We start from the raw sequence: 23,875 nt of genomic DNA, 5'->3' as shown, positions 1-23,875 counted from the left end.
CCAGTCAGGGTCTGACAAAGGCCATTGCTTGGGAAAAACAAGAGAGGCAGAAAAAACTTAGCTCTGCAGTATTTTATGGGGCAGTTTGGATGGCTTGTGTGAAGTTGCATGAGCTCGTATGAGCTGCTTGCATAAGATCTTATGATGGGCTGACAGGACAAGTAAGGGGATGTTCTGGTGGGGTGGTTAATGAGAGGTGGGAAGGGGAGGTTACATTCCAATTCTTTTTTTCTCCGAAAGTACCCCTCTAGGGCGGGAAAGCAACTTATGGTAAGAATTTAAAATGACTGCACAGATGCTAAGCCTTGGACCTAATAATTAGAGAACAAAAAACATAATCATTTTAGTAGACATAGAAAAAGTACTTGACAAAATATAGCATCCTCTCACAACTAAAAACTCAGTGAAACAGGAACTAAAGAGAACTTCCTCAACTTGAAAAAAAGCAGTTACAAAAAAATCTACAGTTGGCGTCATACTTAAAAGTGCAAGAGAATGCTTTTCTGCTATAATTGGAAACAAAACAAGAATGTTCGCTCTTACTATTTCTATTCAACATTATACTGGAAGACTTCACTGGTTCAGCAAAGCTATGGGGAGAAAAAAGCACACGAGTTGAAAGGAAGATATAAAACTGTATTTGCAGATAACATCCTTACATGGAAAATCTTAATCTACAAAAAAACTACTATAATAAGTTTTTTCAGTAAGTTCTCAGGATAGAAGAGACTAACTTATAAAAATTAGTTCTTTTTCTGCATTATCATTAAACAGTTGGAAATGAGTAAGAAAAAAGTACCATTTACAATAGTAAACCAAGACCAAGAAATGCTTAGGAATAAATCTAATAGAATATGTACAATATTTATATACTGAAAACTACAAAATACTGATGAGAGACATCAAAAACAAATAAATGGACAGATTACTATCATCAGATTGGAAGACTCAGTGTAGTTAAGATATCAATTTTCCCCAAGTTGATTGTTAAATTCATTTAAAATCCTGGAAGTATGTTTTGTAGAATTGACAAAGATGACTCTAAAATTTATATGAAAAATAAAAGAATTTTGAATATCCAAAAGAATTTTGCAAGGAATTTAGATAAGTATCTGTAGGTATTTACTGAAGAACTCATATTACTGAATTTCAGGACTTATAAAGTTATAGTAGTAAGGACATTTTGGCATTGCCAAAGATAGACATGGAGATCAGTGGAACAGAATAGCTCTGAAATAGATACATACATAGTCAACGGATTTTCTTTTTATAAAATTTTGTTCTCCACTTTATTAAGGTATAATTTAGAAATAAAAGTAGTATGTATTTCCCATATAAAATGGGATGTTTTAATATATATATATATACATTGTGAAATTATTAAACCAACCTAAATTAATATATCCATTGCCTTAGATATTTATCTTGTTTTGGGGCGCGAGAACATTTAAAATCTACTCCCTTAGTAATTTTCAAGTACATGATGCATTATTATTCATTACAGTCACTATATGCTACAATAGACATATTCTATTGAGAACAATAGAACTTATTAATGCTAAGTGAAAAGCAGTAGTGTCCTTTGACCAACATCTCTGCAGTTCCTACTTCCAAACTCTACCCTTTGGCAAACAACATTCTAATCTCTGCTTTGATGAATTTGACTTTTAAGATTCCACATGCAGTTCTCACTTATATGTGTAATCTTAAAAGTCAAACTCTTTCCGTTCCGGGATTACTTCACTTAGCATGATATCCCCTGGTTTCATACTGTCGCAATGACAGAATCTCCTCAACCGTCTCCTTCGTCATCCCCTCCTCGGTTGTCCCCTCCTCCATCATCCCCCCTCAAAAATCTCAACCTCCTCCATAATCTCAACCTCCTCCTCCTCAACCTCCTCAGCAATCTCAGCTTCCTCCTCCTCAGTCTCCTCCTGTGCAATTGTCTCCCAACTGAGCTATATCCCCTATGTGATTCTTCTAATGTGCTGTTGAATTTGGTTTCCTAGTATTTTGATGAGGATTTTTGCATTTATGTTCATCAGGGATATTGACCTGTGGTTTTCTTTTCTTGTAGAGTTCTTTTCTGTCTTTGGCATCAGGGTAATGCTGGCCTTATACAATGAATTTGGGATTCTCTCCTCTTCAATTTTTTGGATGAGTTTAAGAAGGATTAGCATTAATTTTTCTTTAAATGTTTGGTAGAATTCATCTCCGAATGTATGAAGTCATGGGCTTCTCTTTGTTGGGAGGTTTTTGATTATTTATTCAATTCAATCTCCTTATTTATTAGTCTGTTCTAGTCTGTTCTTTATGATTCAAGATTCTTTCTTTTTTTTTTTTGTAACAAGGATTGAGCCAAATCCTGTCTTTTTTTATTTATTCTTTTGAGATGGGATCTCTCTAAAATGCTTAGGGCCTCACTAAGTTGCTGAAGCTGGTCTTGAACTTGCAGTCCTCTTGCCTCCTGAGTCACTGGGAATATAGGCATGTCCCACTACACCTGGTTATGATTTAATCAGTCTTGGTAGGTTGTATGTGTCTTGGAATTTATTTCTTCAAGGTTATCCAATTTGTTGGCGTGCAATTTTTATAGTAGTCTCTTTTAAACCTTTGGATATTTGATGCATCAACTGTAATACCTCTTCTTCTATTTCTGGCTTTATCTAATTTAATTTTCTTTCTGTTTTCTTAGCCTAGCTCAAGATTTGTCAATTTTGTTTGCTTTTTTAAAAAAATCTGATTTATGATTTGCTCTTTGTTATTTTCTTCTGCTGATTTTGGGCTTTTTTTTTTCTAGTTTTTTTGAGGTGTAAAGTTAGGTTGTTTGAGTAGTTTTTTTTTTTTTTACTTTTTAAACTCTTTTGGAATTACTTTGTTACATCTTGTGAGTTTTGGTGTGTTGTGTTTTAATTTTAATTTTTCTCAAGATTTTTTTGATTTCACTTTGGTTTCTTCTTTGACCCATTGGATGTTGAAGAGCGTGTTGTCTGAATTTCACATATTTGTGAATTTTTCAATTTTCTTCTTATTGATTTCTAGATTCTTACCTTTGTGATTAGAAAAGATATTTGATATGACTTCTTTTCTTTCTTTCTTTTTTTTTTTGTGGTATTGGGGATTGAACCCAGGGCCTCGTGCTTGCAAGGCAAACACTCTACTGACTGAGCTATCTCCCCAGCCCTTTTTTGGATTTCTTAAAACTTGTTTTGTGGCCTTACATACGATCTATATTAGAGAATGTTCCATGTGTCCTTGAAGAGAATGTATATTCTGCTGCTGTTGAATGAAATATTCTGTATGTTTATAGTGTTGCTCTAGTTCTTGTTTTTTTTTTTTATTTTCTGTCTGGATGATCTATTCATTGTTGAAGATGGGATATTGAAGTTCCCTACTGTTAGGTGTTGCTGAGTGTTTCTTCTTTCAGTACTATTAACATTTGCTTTATATATTTAGATACTCTGATGCATATATACACATATATGTGACATTTTTATATTATATAGTGATCTTATCTCTAGTGGAAGTTTTGACATAAAGTGTATTTTCTCTGGTATAAGTACACAGCTACCCATTCTTTTTTTGGTTACCATTTGCACAGAATATCTTTTTCATTCCGTTACTTGCAACCTATGTGTATAGTTAAGTCTAATTTGAGTCTTTTTTAGGTAGCATATAGTTGAACTAAAAAAAGCCATTCAGCCACTCCATATTTACTGTTTGAAGAATTTAATTCATCGGCATTTAAAGTAACTGTATGTAAGGACTTATTACTGTCATATTATTTGCTCTTTTTTGGTTTTTAGTTTATTTGTTCTATTATTTTGTTGTCTTCCTTTGGGTTTTAATTATTTTTTGGTATTGATTTGCTTTGATTTCTTTCTCTTTTGTGTTTTTTTCTTTGTGCATACTGTGAGGCTTACATAAAACACAGGTATAATAGTCTCCTTCAAACTGATTAAAACTTAAAATGCCACATTTTCAACTCTACACATAACCCCATTTTATGTTGTTAATGTCACCATTTATCAGTTGATTTAAGAAATCAACTGATGAAATTTCATGGAGAGTAGATTCAACAAATGTCAGTGAAACAACTCTACATCCACAACCAAAAATAAACCTTTACCCATATCTCATGCCATATGAAATTCACTTTAAAATAAACAATTTCTTATAAAGTTTAATCAGCAATCCCACTCCTACACATTTGCTCAAGAGAAATAAAAGCAGATGTTCATGCGAAGACTTGTATGCAGGTGTTTGAAGTGGCTGTAGTATGAATCATCCCAATCTAGAAACAGTTGCCAGTCCCCAAAGATTACAAAATATTTAATTCCATTCAAATAGCATTCTGGAAAAGAAAACTGTAGGGACAGAAAACAAATAAGTGGTTGCTAGGGTGATTGTGGGGAGAGGTCGACTACAGTGGGGCATGAGGGATTCTATATCTCAATTGTAGTGATTACATGACTTCAAATGTTCGTCAAAATTTGAAAACTGTATAATAAAAGGGCCGTGTTTGGGGCTGGGGAGATAGCTCAGTTGGTAGAGTGTTTGCCTTGCAAGCACAAGGCCCTGGGTTTGATCCCCAGCACCGCAAAACAAACAAACAAACAAACAAAAAAAACAGAAAAAGGGCTGTGTTTGGGCTGGGGCTGGGGCTTGGTAGCAGAGCTTGCCTCAAATGTGTGAGGCACTGGGTTTGATCCTCAGCATCACATAAAAAGTAAATAAATAAATAAAATAAAGTTCTTTAAAAAATAAAAAAGGCCAAGTTTGTTGCATGTACATTTTACCCTAATAAATCTGACCTAAAAAATTTGAACTCTAGGGCTGGGTTGTGGCTCAGTGGTAATGTGCCTGCCTAGCACATATGAGGCACTGGGTTCGATCCTTAGCATCACATAAAAATAAATAAAGTAAAGGTGTTGTGTCCATCTACAACTAAAAAAAAATATTAAAAAATATTTGAACTCCTACTGACTTCAGCACGAAGCTTAAATGCCTTTATCGGGTTATCTGTGAGGCCTCCCTCAATGGTGTGGGACATTTTTCCTTTCTAGATCTAGAAAGTATCCCAGTTTTAATTTGATATATATGTGTGTGTGTATATGTGTCTTCATATATATGGGATATGGGATATATATGACTTATGATATGGGATATGGGCTAGATGGGATATTTATACATACATTTACTACTTTCCTTCCTTGTATTCTGCTGCATTGAGAGTCCTGGAAGGCATTGTATTTCTACTATCCAGCCTTGTGCTCAACAAATGCAAACTCTTGTTTGTTCAATAAACTAATAACTGAATGAATGAATAAGTAAATGGAATATCCTATATTGACTTTGAACATATATAAAAATCTTTTACTGGTAGGTAGACATTATTTTTCAATATTGCAAAAAAATTCCTCAGTAGCAATTGTTATTTTAATCCAAACAGATTGATTCCTTGTTAGTAAGACTGCCAACTTTCATTTTTCATCACCCCCCTCAAAGACTCCTAATATATTAAAAGGGTATCCTGTCTAGTCTTCTAGGCTTTTCTATCTCAATTTTCCAACCTAACTTCTTTGCTGCCTTAATAATCTCCCTAGAATACCATTTGGGATAAATCTAGACCTCTGCCCTTTGACTTTATAATGTACTCCTGTAGCTGGCAGCTTATTCAAGTAAGAATTTATCATGAATCATATAGAAAATCACATCCTCTCCAAAAGGCTTCCACCAGCAGGTGTGATTTTTCTTTTTGTTTTACAATGACTTTTCTTCAGAGGGAAAATCCCCACACTTGCTTTATGTGGGAAGAGGTATGTAATACTGAATCCTTCTCTTTCAGATTGGCTCCTACTTTGGGGCTTCCCTCTGCTCGGTGGACATGGATGGTGATGGAAATACCAACCTGGTCCTCATTGGGGCACCCCATTTCTATGAGCAGACCCGAGGGGGCCAGGTGTCCATTTGTCCCTTGCCTAAGGGGGTGAGTGGCTGATGGGACCAGGGCTGGATGGGGTCTGGGTATGGATGGAGAGGTTGTCTGTCTTAAGGCCTGAACTGTTTTTGTTTAGCAGAGGGCTCGGTGGCGGTGTGAGGCTGTTCTCCACGGTGAGCAGGGCCATCCCTGGGGCCGCTTTGGGGCAGCTATGACAGCGCTGGGCGATGTGAATGGGGACAAGCTGACAGACGTGGCTATTGGAGCCCCAGGAGAACAGGAGAATCGGGGTGCTATCTACATTTTTCATGGAACATCAGTATTCAGCATCAGCCCCTCCCACAGTCAGGTAAGTTTAGGTCACTCATCTTCCATGTCATATCAGTAACCTCTTTGCTGATCCATCTCCTTCTAATTCAAGAGTCCCATGGTTGCCAGATCAGTTCTCCCTGTACTTCTTTTAGAACCTTCAAAAATAATGACACACACTTCATAGAAACCTCAAAGAATCTCAGTTCTAGATTTATTTTTATTCTGTAAAGATAGGAGGTGACTGGGTGCATCGTCACTTCAATTTTACAGATAAGGTGATCCAGACCCAGAGATGGTAATGGCACTCTGGAAGTATTGGGATGTAGGAATTCCTGCCTTCTGAATCTCGGTGCTGATAGGGTGACCACAAGTCCTGGGTTTCCCAAATCCATCCCAGTTTTAGCACTGAAAGTTCCAAATCACAGAAAAACATAGGATTGGTCACCTTGCAGAAGAGCACTGCTTTGAGGGCTTCTTATCCAAGGACCCTGTGTTTGGTTTAATACTCTGCTATTTATATACACTAGAATTGTTGATAATTTCTGAACACTGTTTTTCTTTACACTGGGTCTTGAAAATTAAGTAACCCATCCTGATCACCCTAAATCTGGGCCCCCACCACTAGTGTTCCCTCCAGGATGGTTCTTTGTTTCCTGTCACATGATGCTCACTGTCTGGAGGGACCCTCACAGTCTTGCTCCATCTCATAAATGCCACTACAGCCAGCTAAGGTCACCTGATCTTCTGGTGTCTGCTCTCTGACTCTTTTCCAACTTCACATTTTTCTTTCTTTAAATAAAATTGTTGTGGTCAGAAGGCTTAACACAGGCTATACCCTCTTAACAGATTTTACATCTACAATGTAGAATTGTTATCTATTGGCACAATGTTGTATAGCAGTAGAAGGGACATTATTAGATAAGAGGAATCCCACAAAGATATTACTGATTAAGAGTCATTTAATACGGATCTCTAGATTTTATTCTTCTGGTATAACTAGAATTTTATACTCATTGATTAGCAATCTCTGTTTCCCCTCCCCACCCCTAGTCTCTGGAAACCACTATTCTAATCTTTGCTTTTATGATTTTGAGTGTTTTAGATCTCCTTTACTTCTATGAAATCAATGTTTTTAGATTCCATATAGTTTTTAGGTTTATACATGTTATCACAAATGACAGGATTTTCTTAATAGCTGAATAGTATTTCATTTGGTGTCATTATCTCACATTTTCTTTATCATTCATCACTTGATTCCATATCTTGGCTCTTGTGAATGGTGTTGCAAATAACACCAGAACATAGCTCTTTGACATGCTGACTTCTTTTTTTTTTTTTTTTAGGTATGTACACAAGGGCTTGTTGGATCATATGGTGAGTCTGTTTTTAGTGTTTTGAGGAACTTTCATACTATTTCCCATAATAGTTGCACTAATTTACATTCCCACTAACAGTGTGTAAGGGTTTTCTTGTCTTGTCTTTGCATCTTTATCATTGTTATCTTTTGTCTTTTTGATAATAGCCATTCTATCAGAAGTGAAATGTTATTTCTTGTGGTTTTTTAATTTGTTGTCCCCTGAGGATTATTTACATTATGGAGCATTTTTTCCCATATAACTATTGGCACTTTTTCATATGCCTTCTTGGAGGAAGGTTCATTTAGGTCTGCTATGGTTTGGAGACCATTTGAATGATCCCCCAGCAGGTCATGTACTAGAAACTTGATCTCCAGCATAGCAGTAGTTGAGGTGGTAGAAACTTTTAAGAGGTGGGGCCTAGTGGAAGACAATTAGTTCATGGGAGCATCACAATCCTCAGGAAGGATTAATGCTTGTCTGGAGCGGCGGGTTAGTTCCTGTAATAATGGAGTGCTGTAAAGTGAGATTGGCTTCCTTTGCTTTTTCTCTTGCTTCCTGACTTATGTGCTCTCTCCCTCTCATGTTGACTCCTGTCATGATGACAACTGCTATGTTACCACGTAGCCAAAAGGCCCTCACCAGAGCCAGGCAGATGCTGGCTCTTAAATCTCCAAATCTGTGAGTTAAATAAACCTATTTTCTATATAAGTTTCCAGCCTTGGGATGAGGAAAGTCCTTTCGCCCATTTCAAAATTGGGTTGTTTACTTGCTATTGAGTTGTTTAAATTCCTTATGTATTTTGGATGTTAACCCCTTATCAGATGTATGGTTTGCAAATAACTTCTCCCATCATGTAGGTTGTCTTTTCACTCTGTGGACTGTTTCCTTTGCTGGGCAGAAGGCTTTTGGTTTACAATCCCATTTGTCTATTTGTGCTTTTGTTACCTGTGCTTTTGGGATCATATTAAAACAAATTGTGGAGCTTTCCCCCATGTTTTCTTCTAGTAGCTTTATAGTCTTACATTTAAATCTTTAATTCATTGAGCTGATTTTTGCATATTGTGTCAGGTAAGGTTCTAATTTCATTCTTTTACATGTGAATACATAATTTCCCCAATCTTGTTGAAGAGACTGTCCTTTCCCATGTGTTCTTGGCATGTTTACCAAAAAACAATTGATGGTAAAATGTGTACTAATTTCTAGGTACTCTGTGTTTTTGAATTCTCTAGTTGGGCTGGTTTACTTCCTGTGCTCTGAGGTCAGATGACTATGTTCTGTGATCTGGTGAGACCCACTGGCTAGACTTTGCAGCAGATGGGGTTGCTGTCTGGGCTCTGTGATCTTCTCTGATCAGGCAGGGTAAAGATTGTTTTCCTGGACTGGGCAGTTGTATTGTTTGGAATCTGTAGTCAGCAGGGCCCCATGATGGCTCTGAGATTAGGTGAGGTCTCTGGGATTGCTATTCAACTGTACAAGATGGGCAGAGCCAGAACCTTGCTCCACAGATGTATGTGGACTTGGGCTTGGTTCCTGGCGTAGGGTAGGCCTAAGCAGAACAGAGGTTTCATGGAGGAAATATTGTCCAGCACCTGGGGTTGGCAGGGCCAAATGCTCCCTCTGCTGGCAATCTCAGCTGCAGTTACTTCTTGGTCTGGAGAAGACTTGAAGTGAGCAGCCAGGATGTGTGAGAAGCTGACCAGGGGTTGAAGTCTAGAAAACCCATGGACCGGGCATCTTGTAGTTAGATGCTCTTGGCTAGTTTCTCTAGTGTGGTCCCTCAGTTGGCCAGAATGTAGAGATCTGCACACTGGCTGCTATGAGCCCACCCACATTCTTTGTTTCTCTGTTTCCCTTAGATGAGATGGAAGTGAGCTTCTGAGAAGGGCCTCAGAATGCCCGGGCTGGCCTCAAACTTGTTATCCTCTTGCCTCAGCCTCCCGGGTAGCTGGAATTATAGGCCTGTGCCACTGAATCTGGCAATAATGCTTCTTTTCATTGGTGCCTGTTGTTTCTCTACTTAAATAGGATTTGAAGGTTTTGGTTTTTTAAAATTTTTATTACAAAAGCTTTACATGCTTGTCATGAAAATTTATAATTCTAAAATAAACAATGAAAGCCCTAGTTCCCTCACTCTACCCACTCTATAACATCCTTCAAAGGAGGGCACTTTAAATGCCTGAGTGTGTGCATACACATACACACACATACACAGACTTTGGGATTAAGAACAAAAACAAAAAGAGTCATACTATTTTGTTATTCTTCTATTTAAATAAATTCTTCTATTTTACTTCCTTTTCCCCAGTGATTGAAATTGGAAATGGCCAGTTTTCAGACAAGCAAATATGCTGTGGATCTCCAAACTACCATATTATACATGATTTCAAAACAAAGTATCCTCCCAATAGAATAGTATATATGGTTCTCAAACAAATGAGAGGCATAAATACACTAAATACACAAATATTAAAGATGAATTTTTTTTTCAGTGCTGGGGATTGAACCCAGGGCCTTGTGCATGTGAGGCAAGCATTCTTACCAACTGAGCTATATCCCTAGGCCCTAAAGATGAATTTTTATATATCAGTAAACCCAAGTAACCACCACCTATATTAATATGTCAAAAATTTCTGGCATCTTGTTTCCTTATCCTTCCTTGCCTTTTTTTGGCACTGGGGATCAACCCAGGCCTTTGCCCTTGGTAAGCACGTGCTTTACCAATGAGCTACACCACAAGCCCTAACAAAATCACTTGAAAATGTAGTAAAATACACATGACATAAAATTTACTGTCTTAACCATTTTTAAGTGCACAGTTCACTGGCATTAAGTACATGACAAGAATCACTTAAAATTTTTTTAAAGTTTTTTATGCATAGTTTGAAGAGTAAAAATAGGCCTAAAAGGCTCATCACAAAAACCAATTTCCACACACACTATGATTTCTGCTTCATTCCCCCCTGAAGACACCTATCTCAGTTCCTCCAATTATTTTCTGTATGTTCAAATTACAAATTTTTTCCTACTTCTTTTAAAAAAGTTTAAATTAACTGATTCATAATATTGTACTTATTTATGAGGTATGTTACAATAATTTGATACATGTGTACAATGTATAATAATCATCATTTCTAGTTATTTTGAAGTTAATCATAAATTGTAGACTATAGTTACCCTACTATGCTATGGAATACCAGAACTAGTTCCTTCTATCTAAGTGTATTTTGGTAGCCATTATCTAACCTCTGTCTCTTGCCTTTCCCCCTTCTTTCTCAGTTTCTAGTGTACACTATTCCACTTCTTTCTGTGCAATCTTTTTTTTTTTTGCTTCCACAAATGAATGAGAGCATGAAGTATTTATCTTTCTGTGACTGGATTATTTTACTTAACACAGGATCCTCCAGTTCCGTCCACCTTGCCACAAACAATAGGATTTCATTCTTTTTATGGAATATTATTCAGCAGTGCACATATATGTATATACATATATTACAATTAAAAATGAACAAATGAGCTTGAAGAGATTTTTCAAAAGATATGTGATTGACAAATATATAAAAATACAAAAATATATAAAATATATAAAAATACTAAATATCACTAATCATATTGGAAATGCAAGTCAAAACCATAATGAGATATCTCCCCCCAGTTAGAATGGCCAATATAAAAAAAATATAAAAATAACAAATGAGGATGAGGATGTCAAGAAAAGCCAACTCTCATCTACTATTTGTGGGAATGTAAATTAGTATATTCACCCTGGAAAATGGTATGGAGTCTCCTTAAAAAGTTAAACATAGAATTACCATATAGTCTGGTGATCTCACTACTAAGTATATATCCAAAGGAAATGAAATCATTTTATCGATGAAATACCTGCACTCTCATGTTAATTGCAACACTATTTACGATAGCCAAGATATGGAGTCATTCATGCGTGAATGGATAGAGAAAGTTTCCTATTTCTTGATTTTTGTTTTAGCATTGATTTCCTACCATGGAAAGTGAAGACTGTTCTCTTTCGGCCTTCCTCTTGCCACACATGAACACTCTTTTTATCCTCCTCCCACTCATTTCTCACTACTGTGATTAGATTAATATTCAGTGTTTGCATTATTTGACCATGTAAGTGAAATTTGAAGGAGCCAAAAATATACTTTTGCTACCTTCCTATAAAACTTCTTGTAATTAATGGGAGTTTTGGGTATCATCTTGAGGTGGTGGCTTAAAGGTAAATAATTCCTTGATAAATTCTGAATTGCCCTAATTCCCTGAAAAGTTGTCGGGGATGAGAGTTGAGTGGAGCCTGTTGAATCTCTCCTTGGATCTTCCCCCTCCCTTTCTCATCTATTTTCTACCCTCAGCGGATTGCAGGCTCCCAGCTTTCCCCCCAGCTCCAGTATTTTGGTCAGTCACTGAGTGGAGGACAGGACCTCACAATGGATGGATTGGTGGACCTGGCTGTAGGGGCCCAGGGGCAAGTACTGCTGCTCAGGTGAGAATTTGGAGCAGTCAACCTTTGAAGAAATCTCCTTGCTATATGAAGCTTTCTGATGGTCTTTTGGTGTCCCCGTAGATCGCAGCCAGTGCTTAGAGTTGTGGTGACCATGGAGTTCACACCCAGGGAAGTGGCAAGGGATGTATTTGAGTGTCGTGAACAGGTGGCGAGAAGCACGGCTGCTGGTGAGGTCAGAGTCTGCCTCCTTGTCCGCAAGAGCACACGGGATCGGCTAAGGGAAGGTGAGGCTTGGTGGGTAAATCTCAAAAGACTAAGCGACTGCGGGCATTGTTAGGTGACTCATTCCAGTCTTCCCAGCCTCTGGTAATCCAGAGAAAAGTTCTGATGGGCTCTATAGACTTTCCCAAGTCTGGCTAGAGTGGGCAGGCTCTTCCTATGCTGGATGAGAAGCCCAGTAAACCTCAGAGAAATGAATATTTATCACTTACTCTTACACTCTCCATTCTCCAGAGAACTAAGGGCCCAGTTCCTGTGACTAGATTAGGTTCATTTTTCTTAAACTGTGAGAGAACTCATTTGGTGAGGTAGAGTTGATGAAGCTAAACACAAGTTAACAAAGAATCTGCATTTTATCACCAGTGACCTCAAATCTTCCCTTGTCCCTATTCTCTAAGAATGGAATTGTGCCTGTGGTAGGGGAAGAGTAATGACAGCATTAGAAAGAAATGAGAGGAGAAAAAAAGTTTTTCTAGCAGCAGTCTTATTGAGTTGAGGAGATAATAATCAGAGATTGGGGCAGCCAACATGGATAAAATTGAAAGAAAAGTTTTGGAGAGCAAGGGATTATGTGAAAGGCACCCCAAAATCTACACAGACATTCCTCTTAAGTCATAGGCTGACTCATAAACCATGAACATCCAGGTCATTCTAGTAGAAAATAGCAACTGAAAAGCTAAAGAGCTGAGCAGAGAATTAAACACCTTCCCAGTGCTGAGGAGTCAGATTTAAGAGAGGCTTTGGTAAATGCCTTGGTCTTTCCATTGAGACAAATGAACAGCAACCAAGGGAAATAATAGATAAATAGAAATAGATCTATGAGTGATTTAGAAAGTCAAGTGATCATAGAGGAACAAAAAATCCCCCTACAAATAATACATTCAAGAGAAAAAAGGAAAGGATGGGAAACTTCAGGAAAGACCTGGACTTTATAAAATAGAGTCAAACTGCAATTCTGACACTGAGATATTCAGTGACTGAAATTAAGAATTCAGTAGATGTAATAGATTAAGAAGCAGAACAGAATTACTAGAGATAAGTTAATTCAAAGTATTCAGATTGACACACATAAAAAGATGACGAATACAGTCAAAATCATAAGAGACATAGGATTCGGTGAAAGATCTAACAAACTATGTCATTGGGGAGAGAGAGAAATGAATCAGAGGAAGCAAGAAACAGTGTTAAAATAAACAGTGTTAAAATTTTTCCCAAAACTCAATAGATCAAGATGTTAAAAAAAAAAAAAATCAAAGCAGGATAAATATAAAGGAAGTCGGGCTGGGGCTGTATCTCTGTGGTAGAGTGCTTGTCTCACATGCATGAGGCATGGGGTTTGATCCTCAGCACCACATAAAAATAAACACATAAAAGATATTGTGTCCATTTACAACTAAAAAATATTAAAAAAGGAAGCCATACCAAAGTCATATTGCTGAATACAAAAAACCAAGAGGAAAAAAACTTAAGAAGCCAGAAAAATAAAATTAATTTTCTAATATGTAATAGAATAGCTTCCTTTTCTTTTGAGCAATTACTTTATGGTCTCAATTTTATTACATTTTCCCCATTGGAAAAGTATAATTATTATCCTGACTTTGAAAATAAGGAACCGAGACTCAAAGAGGCCAGAGAACATGGTCCAAATCACACAGCTGGGGAGCAGAGGAGTTGGCCCTCAAACTCTCTTTGCCTGACTCTACAGCCCAGGCTCCTCCTCACCATGCTGTCCTGTTCCTTCAGGAGATATCCAGAGCACTGTCACTTATGACCTGGCTCTGGACTCTGGCCGCCCACATTCCCGAGCCATCTTTGATGACACAAAGAACAGCACACGCAGACGGACACAAACCTTCAGCCTGACACAGAAATGCGAGACCCTGAAGCTATCGTTAACGGTGAGCAGGCGAGTGGCCAGATCCCTGGGCTGAGAACGGGTGGGCTTGGGCAGCTGAAGAGGGCAGATTCCCAAATCTGCATTCTCTCTCAGGATTGTGTGGAGGACTCAGTGAGCCCTATTACCCTGCGCCTCAACTACACTCTGTTGGGGATGCCCTTGTCCTCTTTTGGAAACCTTCGGCCAGTTCTGGCTGTGGATGCTCAGAGACTGTTCATAGCCTCGGTGAGTCCTCGAGTGGGGGCACTACAGGGTCTTGGAAAAGATCAGTACTTCATTTTGTTTCATTTCTAATAAAATGTGGCTCACATTTTATTTATTCATTCATCAGTTGATGGACATTCCTGTTGTTTCTTCTCTCCTATTCTTACTACTATCTCTCCTTCTGGGGTCTGATGTTGAAAACTTATTCTACATAATTTTATTTCAACATTTTGGGTTTAATTCTTTTATTTCATTATTTCCTTTCATTTTGTCCTATTCTATTTTTTACAGTTTCCCTTTGAGAAGAATTGTGGTAATGACAGCATTTGCCAGGATGACCTCAGCCTCACCTTCAGTTTCATGAAGTGCGTTTCTTTTCCTCATTGCCTCCTTCGAACCTGTGCATGGTGTGGAACCTGTTCTTCTCCTGGCTCCTAAGGGAGCCTTCAGAGAACAGCTCTATTGCAGGTGTCTGTGTGCCACGAGGTCCCTAGTGGCTGCTCTGAGTCACTCTAAATGCTGCACCCCCTTTCCACCCAAACAGCCTCCCCTCAAGAGCCCTCAAGAGCCTCCTGGCTTGTTTTGTTGTTCCCACAGCCTGGACACCTTGGTGGTGGGCGATCCCCAGGATTTCAATGTGACCTTGACCGTGAGAAACGAGGGCGAGGATTCCTACAGGACACAGGTCACCTTCTACCACCCAGCTGGCTTGTTCTATCGGAAGGTGTCAGGGGCCCAGGTAGCCAGGTCCTTCTTAGGCCCCATCTGACCTTTGCTTTCCCCATCTTCATGGCTGCTGGGTAATGATACCCACTTCTGCCTCCTTTGCCTTCCAGAACCAGCGCTCACAGCGATCTTGGCGTCTGACCTGCGAGTCTGGTTCTTCCACTGAAGGACCTAGAGCTTTGAAGAGCACCAGCTGCAGCATCAACCACCCCATTTTCCCAGGGAACTCAGAGGTCAGAGCTACCAGTTCCTCCTCTTTTTTTCTCTGTTGTCTTTCTCTGGAATTCTCCTCCTCCTTTTCCTTCTCCTCTCTGCTTTTTCCTCCTCCTCCTTTTCTTTCTTAAGAACCAAGATTCCTTTTTTATAAAATAGCTTTTTTTTTTTTTTTTTTTTTTTTTGGTACCAGGGTTGAACTAAGGGGCACTTGACCACTGACCACATCCCCAGCCCTTTTTTGTATTATATTTGGAGACAGGGTCTCATTGAGTTGCCAAGCACCTTGCTGTTGCTGAGACTGGCTTTGAACTTGAGATTCTCCTGACTCAACCTCTTGGGTCACTGAGATTACAGCTTTATTGAGATATAATTCGTATACCATAAACTCACCCATTTAAAGTATACAATTCAGTGACTTTCAGTACGCTCATTTGTGCATTCACCATCATGATCAGTTTTCAAGACCTTGCTATCAGCCTCCGTCCCCTGCCTTTCCCAGCCCCTGATAATCACTCATTTACTTATCTCTATAGATTTGCTTATCCTGGCTATTTCATGTAAATGGAAACATACAGTATTTGGTTCTCTGGAATCAATTTATTTGAATTAACATTGAGTTTAAGGATCATTCACCTATCAGTACTTCATTTTATTGCTGAATAATATTTCCATTGTATGGGTGGATCACATTTTATTTGTTCATTCATCAGATGATAGATAATTGTGTTGTTTCTTCTTTCCTATTCTTATCACCGTCTCTCTTTTCTCTACCTCCAGGTTACCTTTAATGTCACATTTAATGTGGAGTCTGATGCTTTCCTTGGAAACAAGCTACTCCTCAAGGCTAATGTGACCAGGTACACTGTCCCTCACCCTCCACAAGCATCCTTCCCTTTGAGGCCCCAGCCCCTTGTCCAGGGTGAACATTTCCCATCTCCCATCTAGTTCTTTGTTCAGATCATTTGTTCATGCAACAAATACTTACTGAGCACTCACAGTTGTGTTGAATGCTTGTGGGACAGTGGCAGATAGGACAATTGTGGTTCCTGCCCTCACAGAGGTTATAGAAATAGAGGTTAAGTGGCACAGATACACAAGAAAACTGACAATCATAATATAGTATGAAATGAATGGCTAGATGGGGGATGTCCAATGTTCTTGGGAGCTTGGTATTCAGAGAAGATTCCTGAAGAAAATATATTTAGTCTGTGATTCAATCAATAAAAGGCAGGAACTAAAGGTGGGCAGGAAGACAGACAGAAAGAAGCACCTACCAGGCAAAGCCTGAAGCCTGAAAAGATCAGGATGTGTTTAAGAATGGCCTGAGCACATGATGTAGGACTTAGGCACTGGTTCTGACCATGTCACAAAATGTTCCATAAGTGGTCTTAGGGAATTTGCAGTTTAACCTTTAGGAGTGACATGATTATATTTGCATGTTAGAAGGGTCACTCTCCAGGAGGACTAGAAATTGGGATGGGAACAGTTTTAAATTCAGAGGACCAGTTAGAAGACTGTTTTAGCCATGGAAGTGAGTAGGGATGGGCCTGGGCTATGTAGGGGCAGGAGGGAGTTAGAAAATAGTCAGGTTTAGGATGAGAGATGATAGGACTTGGTGACTGATTGGCGTTGGGGGGTGAAGGAGAGGGAGAAGAAAAGGCCGATTCTTAGTTCTTAAGTGCTGACTAAGGTCTCTCTTTCCTGTTAGTGAGAATAACATGCCCAGGACCAACAAAACTGAATTCCAACTGCAGCTGCCTGTGAAATATGCTGTCTTCTTGGTAGTCACCAGGTGAGACCCCCAGGGATCTAGTGGAGCCTTCACCGTTGGGCTGGACACAGCCAGCTGTGTATCTGTGTTCATGGATCTGTGCTTGTGCTTGTGTCTTTGCATGTGTGCCTCTGCGTGTGTGTGTGTGTGTGTGTTCATGTGTTGGTGTATGTGTGCCCATGTTGTATCTATGTGAGTGGCCTAACTGGCACCCACTGTGTCTCTGACATGCATCGCTGTGCCTTCTCAGGACCATGTTACCCATGTGCCTGCTTATTCCTTACACACTTAGCCTGTGAGTCCCTTCCAAGGCACCCTTCATTTTCTGTCACCTCCTGTTCCTTCTTTCTTCCTTTAGTACTGAGGTTTCTACCAAATATCTCAACTTCACTGCCTCGGAGAAGACCAGTCATATTATACAGCATCAATATAAGGTGAGCACAGGGGATGTTTGAGTCCTAAGAGGACATTGGGGAGGGAAATTGATGTGGAGAAAATGTACAAATAATGATGGGAAATGTGCATAAGGTGCTTGCTGCATGCCAGGCACAGCTCTGAGGGTGGGGGAGGGAGGTGTCTCACTCCGTGAACACACAACTACCTGATGAACTCATTTTATCTTCATAAAGACTGAGGCACTGTTGCTACCCCCAGTTTACATTTAAAGAAACTGGGGCTCAGAGAGGTTAACAAAACCTGTCCAAGGCCTCATAACTAATAAGTGGAGGAGCCAGGACTTAGAACCAGCCTGTCTGGTTCTCAGATGTGTGTTTAATGGCTATATTCTCTGCCTCCGAGAAATGGGCAGGACACTTGGGCCTTATTCAGGTGTACTGGGCAGTAAGGTATGGGGAGGTTGAGTCCAGGAGTTAGTTGGTGGGGTGCAAGGACAGATGCCTGATTCTTCCCTGGTGTAGTTCAACAACCTGGGCCAGAGGAGCCTCCCCATCAGTGTGACCTTCTGGGTCCCTGTCCAGCTGAACCATGTGACAGTCTGGGATCACCCTCAGGTCATCTTCTCCCAGGTGAGTCCAGCTGGGCCTGAGAAGTGGGTCTAGTTCCTTCTTCCACAGTCCTGATCTTTCCTAAAATTTGTTTCCTGCACTGGACTTTGGTGGTTCTGACTCTCCTGGATCCAGGCTGTCTCACCCCCCACTTCCTTCTCTTCTCACAGTGTCTCTCTTTCCTCAGAATGTCTCAAACACTTGCCACACTGAGAAGAGACTCCCTCCCTACTCTGACTTCCAGGCTGCGCTTAAGAAGACCCCAGTGCTGGTGAGTAGCCTCAGGGCTACATGTAGACCTATGGTGGTCCCCTCATTGGAGCTCAGTATGGTCTCTTGACTGAGAGGGCTGGGCACACAGTGATGTTTTCCATATCAGCACCTACTCGTTTCTCTCTTCTCCTTTTCCCCCCAGAACTGCTCCATTGCTGTCTGTCAGAAAATCCAGTGTGAAATCCCATCCTTTGGTGTCCAGGAAGACTTCAATGTTGTCCTCAAAGGCAACCTTTCATTTGACTGGTATATCAAGGTTTGTAGGATCCTGAGACTTTGTGGGGCACAAATGGGGTACTTCAGGACCCCAGACCTGGCTACTACTCTGTTCTTTTCCACAGACTTCACATAACCACCTCCTGCTGGTGAGCACAGCAGAGATCTTGTTTAATGATTCCATGTTTGCCCTACTTCCAGGACAGGGGATGTTCGTGAGGTCCCAGGTAACTGGCTCAGAGGGACTGTTGGAAGGAGGAGGGGAGACTGGGTTTATCAGGATGATTTCTGGGTGGAGACTGGGTTCAGTGGGAGTACAGGTCTGATAGGAGAAACCTCTAGAAATTTGGAATCTGTCTCCCTTCATGTACCTCTTTTCTCCCTCTTCCTTTCCCAGACAGAGACCAAAGTCGAACCATATGAAATTCACAACCCTCTGCCACTCATTGTGGGCAGCTCCATTGGGGGACTTGTGCTCCTGGCCCTCATCACTGCTGCACTGTACAAGGTACCCCTGGTTGACCCTTTCCTATCCCTCCTCCCATCCTATTGTATGCAGGGATTTAACTCCCACTAGTGCGGCTAGCTGTGTGATTTTGGGCAGACGGGGGCCTCTTTTGCCTCAGTTTCTTCAGCTGTAAAACAGTTATCAATACCCATTTTGTGAAGGAAATTGGGTTAATATGTGTAGAGCAACTAGAATGGCCCCTGGTACAGAATGACCAAGGAGTAATTCTCCTTGCTTTATTTTATATTTCTTTTCTGGCTCCAACATTGATGGGATTTCCTTTCCTTCCTCACTTTTCCCAGTTCCCTTCTACTCTGTGCCCCATTATTTATTTACCCCTCTTTGTCCTTTTGTCCTTACTCCTGGTTTGCATGACCCTCGCCTTCTCCCTGCTTCTGTGGCCCTCACAACTCTGTGTCTGCCCCAACAGCTTGGCTTCTTTAAGCGACAGTACAAGGACATGATGAATGAAGCTGGTCCCCAAGAGGCCCCACCCCAGTAACAGCTCCTTCTCCAATGCGTGGCTTCTGCAATGGACCAACACGCAGGTCCCTATGCTGCTGGACAGACATGTCCTTTAGGAAACTGTTGTATTTATATCTCAACCGGAAAGACCTGCTTGGGCTTCCATTCATGTGTGTGTGTATGAATTGTGTATATGACTCGGGTGTCTTCAGCACCTCCTGGTCAGGAGGGAATTGGTCAGGCTTCCTTGTGTGTGGGTGAAGAAGCTGTTGTGTCTTCTTCTGAGGAAGGTGATGGCATCTCTTGTGGGAGAAAATAAGGGAAATGCAGCAGCTCTTCTCTTTGCTGAAGGAAGTGAGACTTCCCTGTGTGGGAAAATGTGCAGACCTGCGGAAGAGTGTGGAGCTAGAACTTAAAAGTACACAGAGTAGCTGCGGATGGAACCAGGAGCTCGTGAGCTGGCAGGAGTCTGACCTAATCCATTCCACACTAGAGTTGATGGACCCAATAAAGATGTCCAGTGAGGAATGATAATTCCCTTTACTTATTCATTTATTATTTTGATGTTACTTTTATTTTTGAATTGATAAGCCAGTCCATAGTACAAAAATTGAAATATGTTCAAGAGGGAAAAGTCTTCCTAACTCTCTTTCCTCCTTAGGGGCAAGTCAGGATTATATGTTTTTGGATCTTCTTCAGAGACATTCTAGGCATGTGCAAACACACACATACACACACACACACCCAAACTTTTCTTTTCTTTCTTTTTTTTTTTTTTTTTTTGCGGTACTGGGGGTCGAACCCAGGGCCTTGTGCTTGCAAGGCAAGCACTCTGCTGACTGAGCTATCTCCCCAGCCCCCCAAGCTTTTCTTTTGCACAAATGGTAGCATACTTTGTACTGTTCTGTATCTTACTTTTCCATTAGTAGCTCAGATTGTTTCATGTCAGGACAAATTCATTCTTTCATACAGCTGCATAATGTTCTATTGTGTGATTGTATAATAATGGAGTGAACCAGTCTCCTTTGGATATTTTATTTCTAACTTCACTATTATGAACAATGCTGAACTAATAAACTAATAAACTAATTTTTGCATGTATGTAAGAATAATTTATAGAATATATTTCTAGAAGTTTGACTTCTCCCAGAAGCAAATCCAAGACAAGAATTTGAGTGAAAGAACTTACTTAAGCTGCTCTAGCTCGCTCTTTCTGCCGCCATCTTGATCCTGCGTTCTCTGCACAAAATGCCCAGTGAAGCCACAGAAACCATCCCTGCTATAGAGCAGGAGTTGCCACAGCTCCAAGCTGAGACAGGATCTGGAACAGAATCTGACAGTGATGAATCAGTATCAGAGCTTGAAGAACAAGATTCCACACAAGCAACCACATAACAAGCATAGCTGGCAGCTGCAACTGAAATCGAGGCAGAACCAGTCAGTAAAGCAAAACGGAATCGGAGTGAAAAGAAGGCACAGAAGGCTATGTCCAAACTGGATCTTCGACAGGTTACAGGGGTTACTAGAGTCACTGTCAGAAAATCTAATATCCTCTTTGTCACCACAAAACAAGATGTCTACAAGAGTCCAGCTTTAGATACCTACATAGTTTTGGGGGAAGCCAAGATTTATCTTAGCAAGCACAGTTAGCAGCTGTTGACAAATTCAAAGTTCAAGGTGAAGCTGTTTCATTCAAGAAAATACACAGACTCCAACTGTACAAGAAGAGTGAAGAGGAAGAGGTTGATGAAACAGGTGTGGAAGTTAAGGATATAGAATTGGTCGTGTCACAAGCAAATGTGTCAAGAGCAAAGGCAGTCCCAGCCCTGAAGAACAAGAGCAATGCTATTGTAAATGCTTTAATGGAATTAACAATGTAATCATCAAAGCCAGAACCATTTTCTGGCGTTTCAAAAGGGTTACTGCAACTTGGTTTAAAATTTGTACTGTTTCTATCATTAATAAAGTTATGGCTTCTTATTGGATGAATGAAAAAAAGAATTTACTTAAGAAGCATTTCTGGGCTGTGGTTGTAGCTCAGTGGTAGCGCTTGCCTAGCATGTATGAGGCACTGGGTTTGATCCTTAGCATGACATAAAAATAAATAAAAGGTATCATGTCCATCTACAACTAAAAAATATTTAAAAAAGAAGCGTTTCCATGAAACAGCCATAGGTGGGGGAAATAAACTGGGAAAGGGAAGGCAGCCGCTAATGGTGTTATTGCCATTATATCATATCTTTATATGAACCCCTGGAGCTTAATTCCACTGGAACATTCTGTGAGACAACAAAGAACTTGTGCCTTAGCATTATCCCGGCCAAGGGGAGCAACGGGTAGGGGAACACCAATAGCAATTGGCTGAAAGTTGCTCTTGGTGGAGACAGGGTGTCAATCCTGTGGCACTTCTGGTTTGCCCTGTGAGAAGAGCAGACTCTGGTGGCCAGAGAGAGATAGAGGTGCTGCCATTGGAGTGTGAAAGAACACAGCTCCTGGTGATCCTGTGGGGATGTGGGTGGGGGCACTTGCTATCAAGTGCAGGTAAAGTTTTGATAACTATTTCCAGGGGGCCTCCCTCCTCTGGGGGAAGCCTACCTGCCCTGTTGGGGGCTATGCAATGTGAACTACGCCAAGATGGCGCCTGGCAGCCAGCCAGAGGTTGTTTTGATCACATTGGTAGTAAGGAGGTTGATTAACATAAGCACACCCAGTGATTTATCATTGGCCGTATTCAATTGAGTCCACGCACACAACGTGTGCACAGGTGTTCCCGAGTGCTCCTGATCTCGCCTGCTCGTTTTGACCTTTACCGTGATTGACAGCTAGCTCCTCCCCTAATCTTCACATAATTAGTGTCAGCCCTACCCTTCACCTCCTGGAGGGGATATAAGCCGGCTCTCCTCAAGCACTGGTGTTCCCGGGTTTCCTGAATCAACAATAAACCATTCTGAATTCAAGATCCTCGCTACTCGTTTGTCTCTCGTGCCAAATTGACTCCACTGGACGGCATCACTGCCCATCTCCTACACTTATGTGAATGCACTAACCATTCCCCTGGCTTTAACATACATCCTCTAATTCTCATACTAGTCCATGCTAAGGGGCTACCACTGGCTATTTATCTGAATTTCACTTATGAAGGAAACTGATGCTTAGATCATAACAATGGCCTGAGGTCACACTGATAAGAAGGGAATGAAGCTGACATTTAATCTCAGTTCTTTTTGGCATTACCATCTTTCCAGTGACTGAAAAGTGAATGTCGTGGTGTGTCATCTTGTACCTTGTGGATGAGGGCAACACCAGAGAATGCCAGAGTGAGGCAGAAGGAACCTGGATACTGACTCTGAAGAACTACCATGTTAGCCTTGCCCTCCATATTTTTATACTGATACAGAAGAGAGAAAGGAACATTGACACTGTTGCAGGCAGAAACACTCAATTTGGTCTGAGAATGCTTCTCCACTCAACTCCTTACACAATGAATTGTAGCCTGACTTAGTACATGAAACTGATGGAAAAATCTAACTCAGGAGAACACTTTTGCATACACAACTGAATCTTGACTGAAGACAGAGGCTGAGCTGCAGTCAATGGCAGGCATCCAAATGATTCCTTCAAGGCTGTTTACGCTGTCTTGCTACCACGCTTCCGTTTGCTATCCATCAATGCTGCCTGGCCATGTTGCAGGCCAGAATTCTTGAACCTGTTCTGGTTTTGAGGGTTGCCTAGTTTTAAACTTGTAAATGAAAGCCAGTTAAGATCTTTAAATTTGTTGTGATTTGTCTTTTGACAGACATTGTTATTCAGAGCCTCTGATATAGCAGCTTCTGCTTTATTGTAACTAATATCACTACTTTCTCAAAGATCATTTTCCTCTGTGGTCCAAGAAACAAAACTTGTGACAAAACTTGAAGGTGATTTACTGGTGCCGTATTTCCTAGCATTTCATCCCCTCTATCACTTATCATGGTATGGTCGATACCCATATCCATTCTGGGATGGATATAGGCTACAGTCATTTTGTCCTTGGATAGGACTTTTTTTTTTTTTTTTTTGTACTGGGGATTGAACCCAGGGGTGCTTAATCACTAAGCCACATCCCCAGACCTTTTAAAAATATTTTATTTAGAGACAGGGTCTTGCTAAGTTTCTTGGGGCTTCCTAAGTTGCTGGTACTGGCTTTGAACTTGTGATCCTCCTGCCTCAGCCTCCCAAGCTGCTGGTATTACAGGTGTGCCACCGT

At 40.5% G+C, this 23,875-nt stretch overlaps 1 protein-coding gene and 1 pseudogene across 2 annotated transcripts in view; both read left to right on the top strand.

Annotated features, from left to right (window-relative positions):
* Positions 1 to 21,614, top strand: part of Itgam (integrin subunit alpha M) — a 41,751-nt gene extending 20,137 nt beyond the window's left edge. The window contains exons 13-30 of one of the 2 annotated variants that reach the window (XM_047533084.1): positions 5,849 to 5,989; positions 6,081 to 6,290; positions 11,979 to 12,109; positions 12,191 to 12,354; positions 14,093 to 14,247; positions 14,340 to 14,471; positions 14,742 to 14,815; positions 15,048 to 15,189; positions 15,287 to 15,409; positions 16,170 to 16,249; positions 17,101 to 17,184; positions 17,522 to 17,597; positions 18,081 to 18,188; positions 18,355 to 18,438; positions 18,583 to 18,696; positions 18,782 to 18,883; positions 19,054 to 19,164; positions 19,595 to 21,614. In XM_047533084.1, coding sequence (XP_047389040.1) covers positions 5,849 to 5,989; positions 6,081 to 6,290; positions 11,979 to 12,109; positions 12,191 to 12,354; positions 14,093 to 14,247; positions 14,340 to 14,471; positions 14,742 to 14,815; positions 15,048 to 15,189; positions 15,287 to 15,409; positions 16,170 to 16,249; positions 17,101 to 17,184; positions 17,522 to 17,597; positions 18,081 to 18,188; positions 18,355 to 18,438; positions 18,583 to 18,696; positions 18,782 to 18,883; positions 19,054 to 19,164; positions 19,595 to 19,666 — 2,103 coding nt within the window. In that variant the 3' untranslated portion in view covers positions 19,667 to 21,614. Of the gene's footprint in view, positions 1 to 5,848; positions 5,990 to 6,077; positions 6,291 to 11,978; positions 12,110 to 12,190; positions 12,355 to 14,092; positions 14,248 to 14,339; positions 14,472 to 14,741; positions 14,816 to 15,047; positions 15,190 to 15,286; positions 15,410 to 16,169; positions 16,250 to 17,100; positions 17,185 to 17,521; positions 17,598 to 18,080; positions 18,189 to 18,354; positions 18,439 to 18,582; positions 18,697 to 18,781; positions 18,884 to 19,053; positions 19,165 to 19,594 lie in introns of both variants that reach the window. The other variant, XM_047533083.1, reaches the window with a different exon arrangement.
* On the top strand, positions 20,878 to 21,614 carry LOC124970059 (nascent polypeptide-associated complex subunit alpha-like; annotated as a pseudogene).
* Positions 21,615 to 23,875: the final 2,261 nt, after the last annotated feature.

The sequence above is a fragment of the Sciurus carolinensis genome, chromosome 18 (genome assembly GCF_902686445.1).
Source record: "Sciurus carolinensis chromosome 18, mSciCar1.2, whole genome shotgun sequence".
NCBI lineage: Eukaryota > Metazoa > Chordata > Mammalia > Rodentia > Sciuridae > Sciurus > Sciurus carolinensis.
The sequence above is the reverse complement of the archived record's forward strand: the minus strand, read 5'-3'. Positions and strand labels throughout refer to the sequence as shown.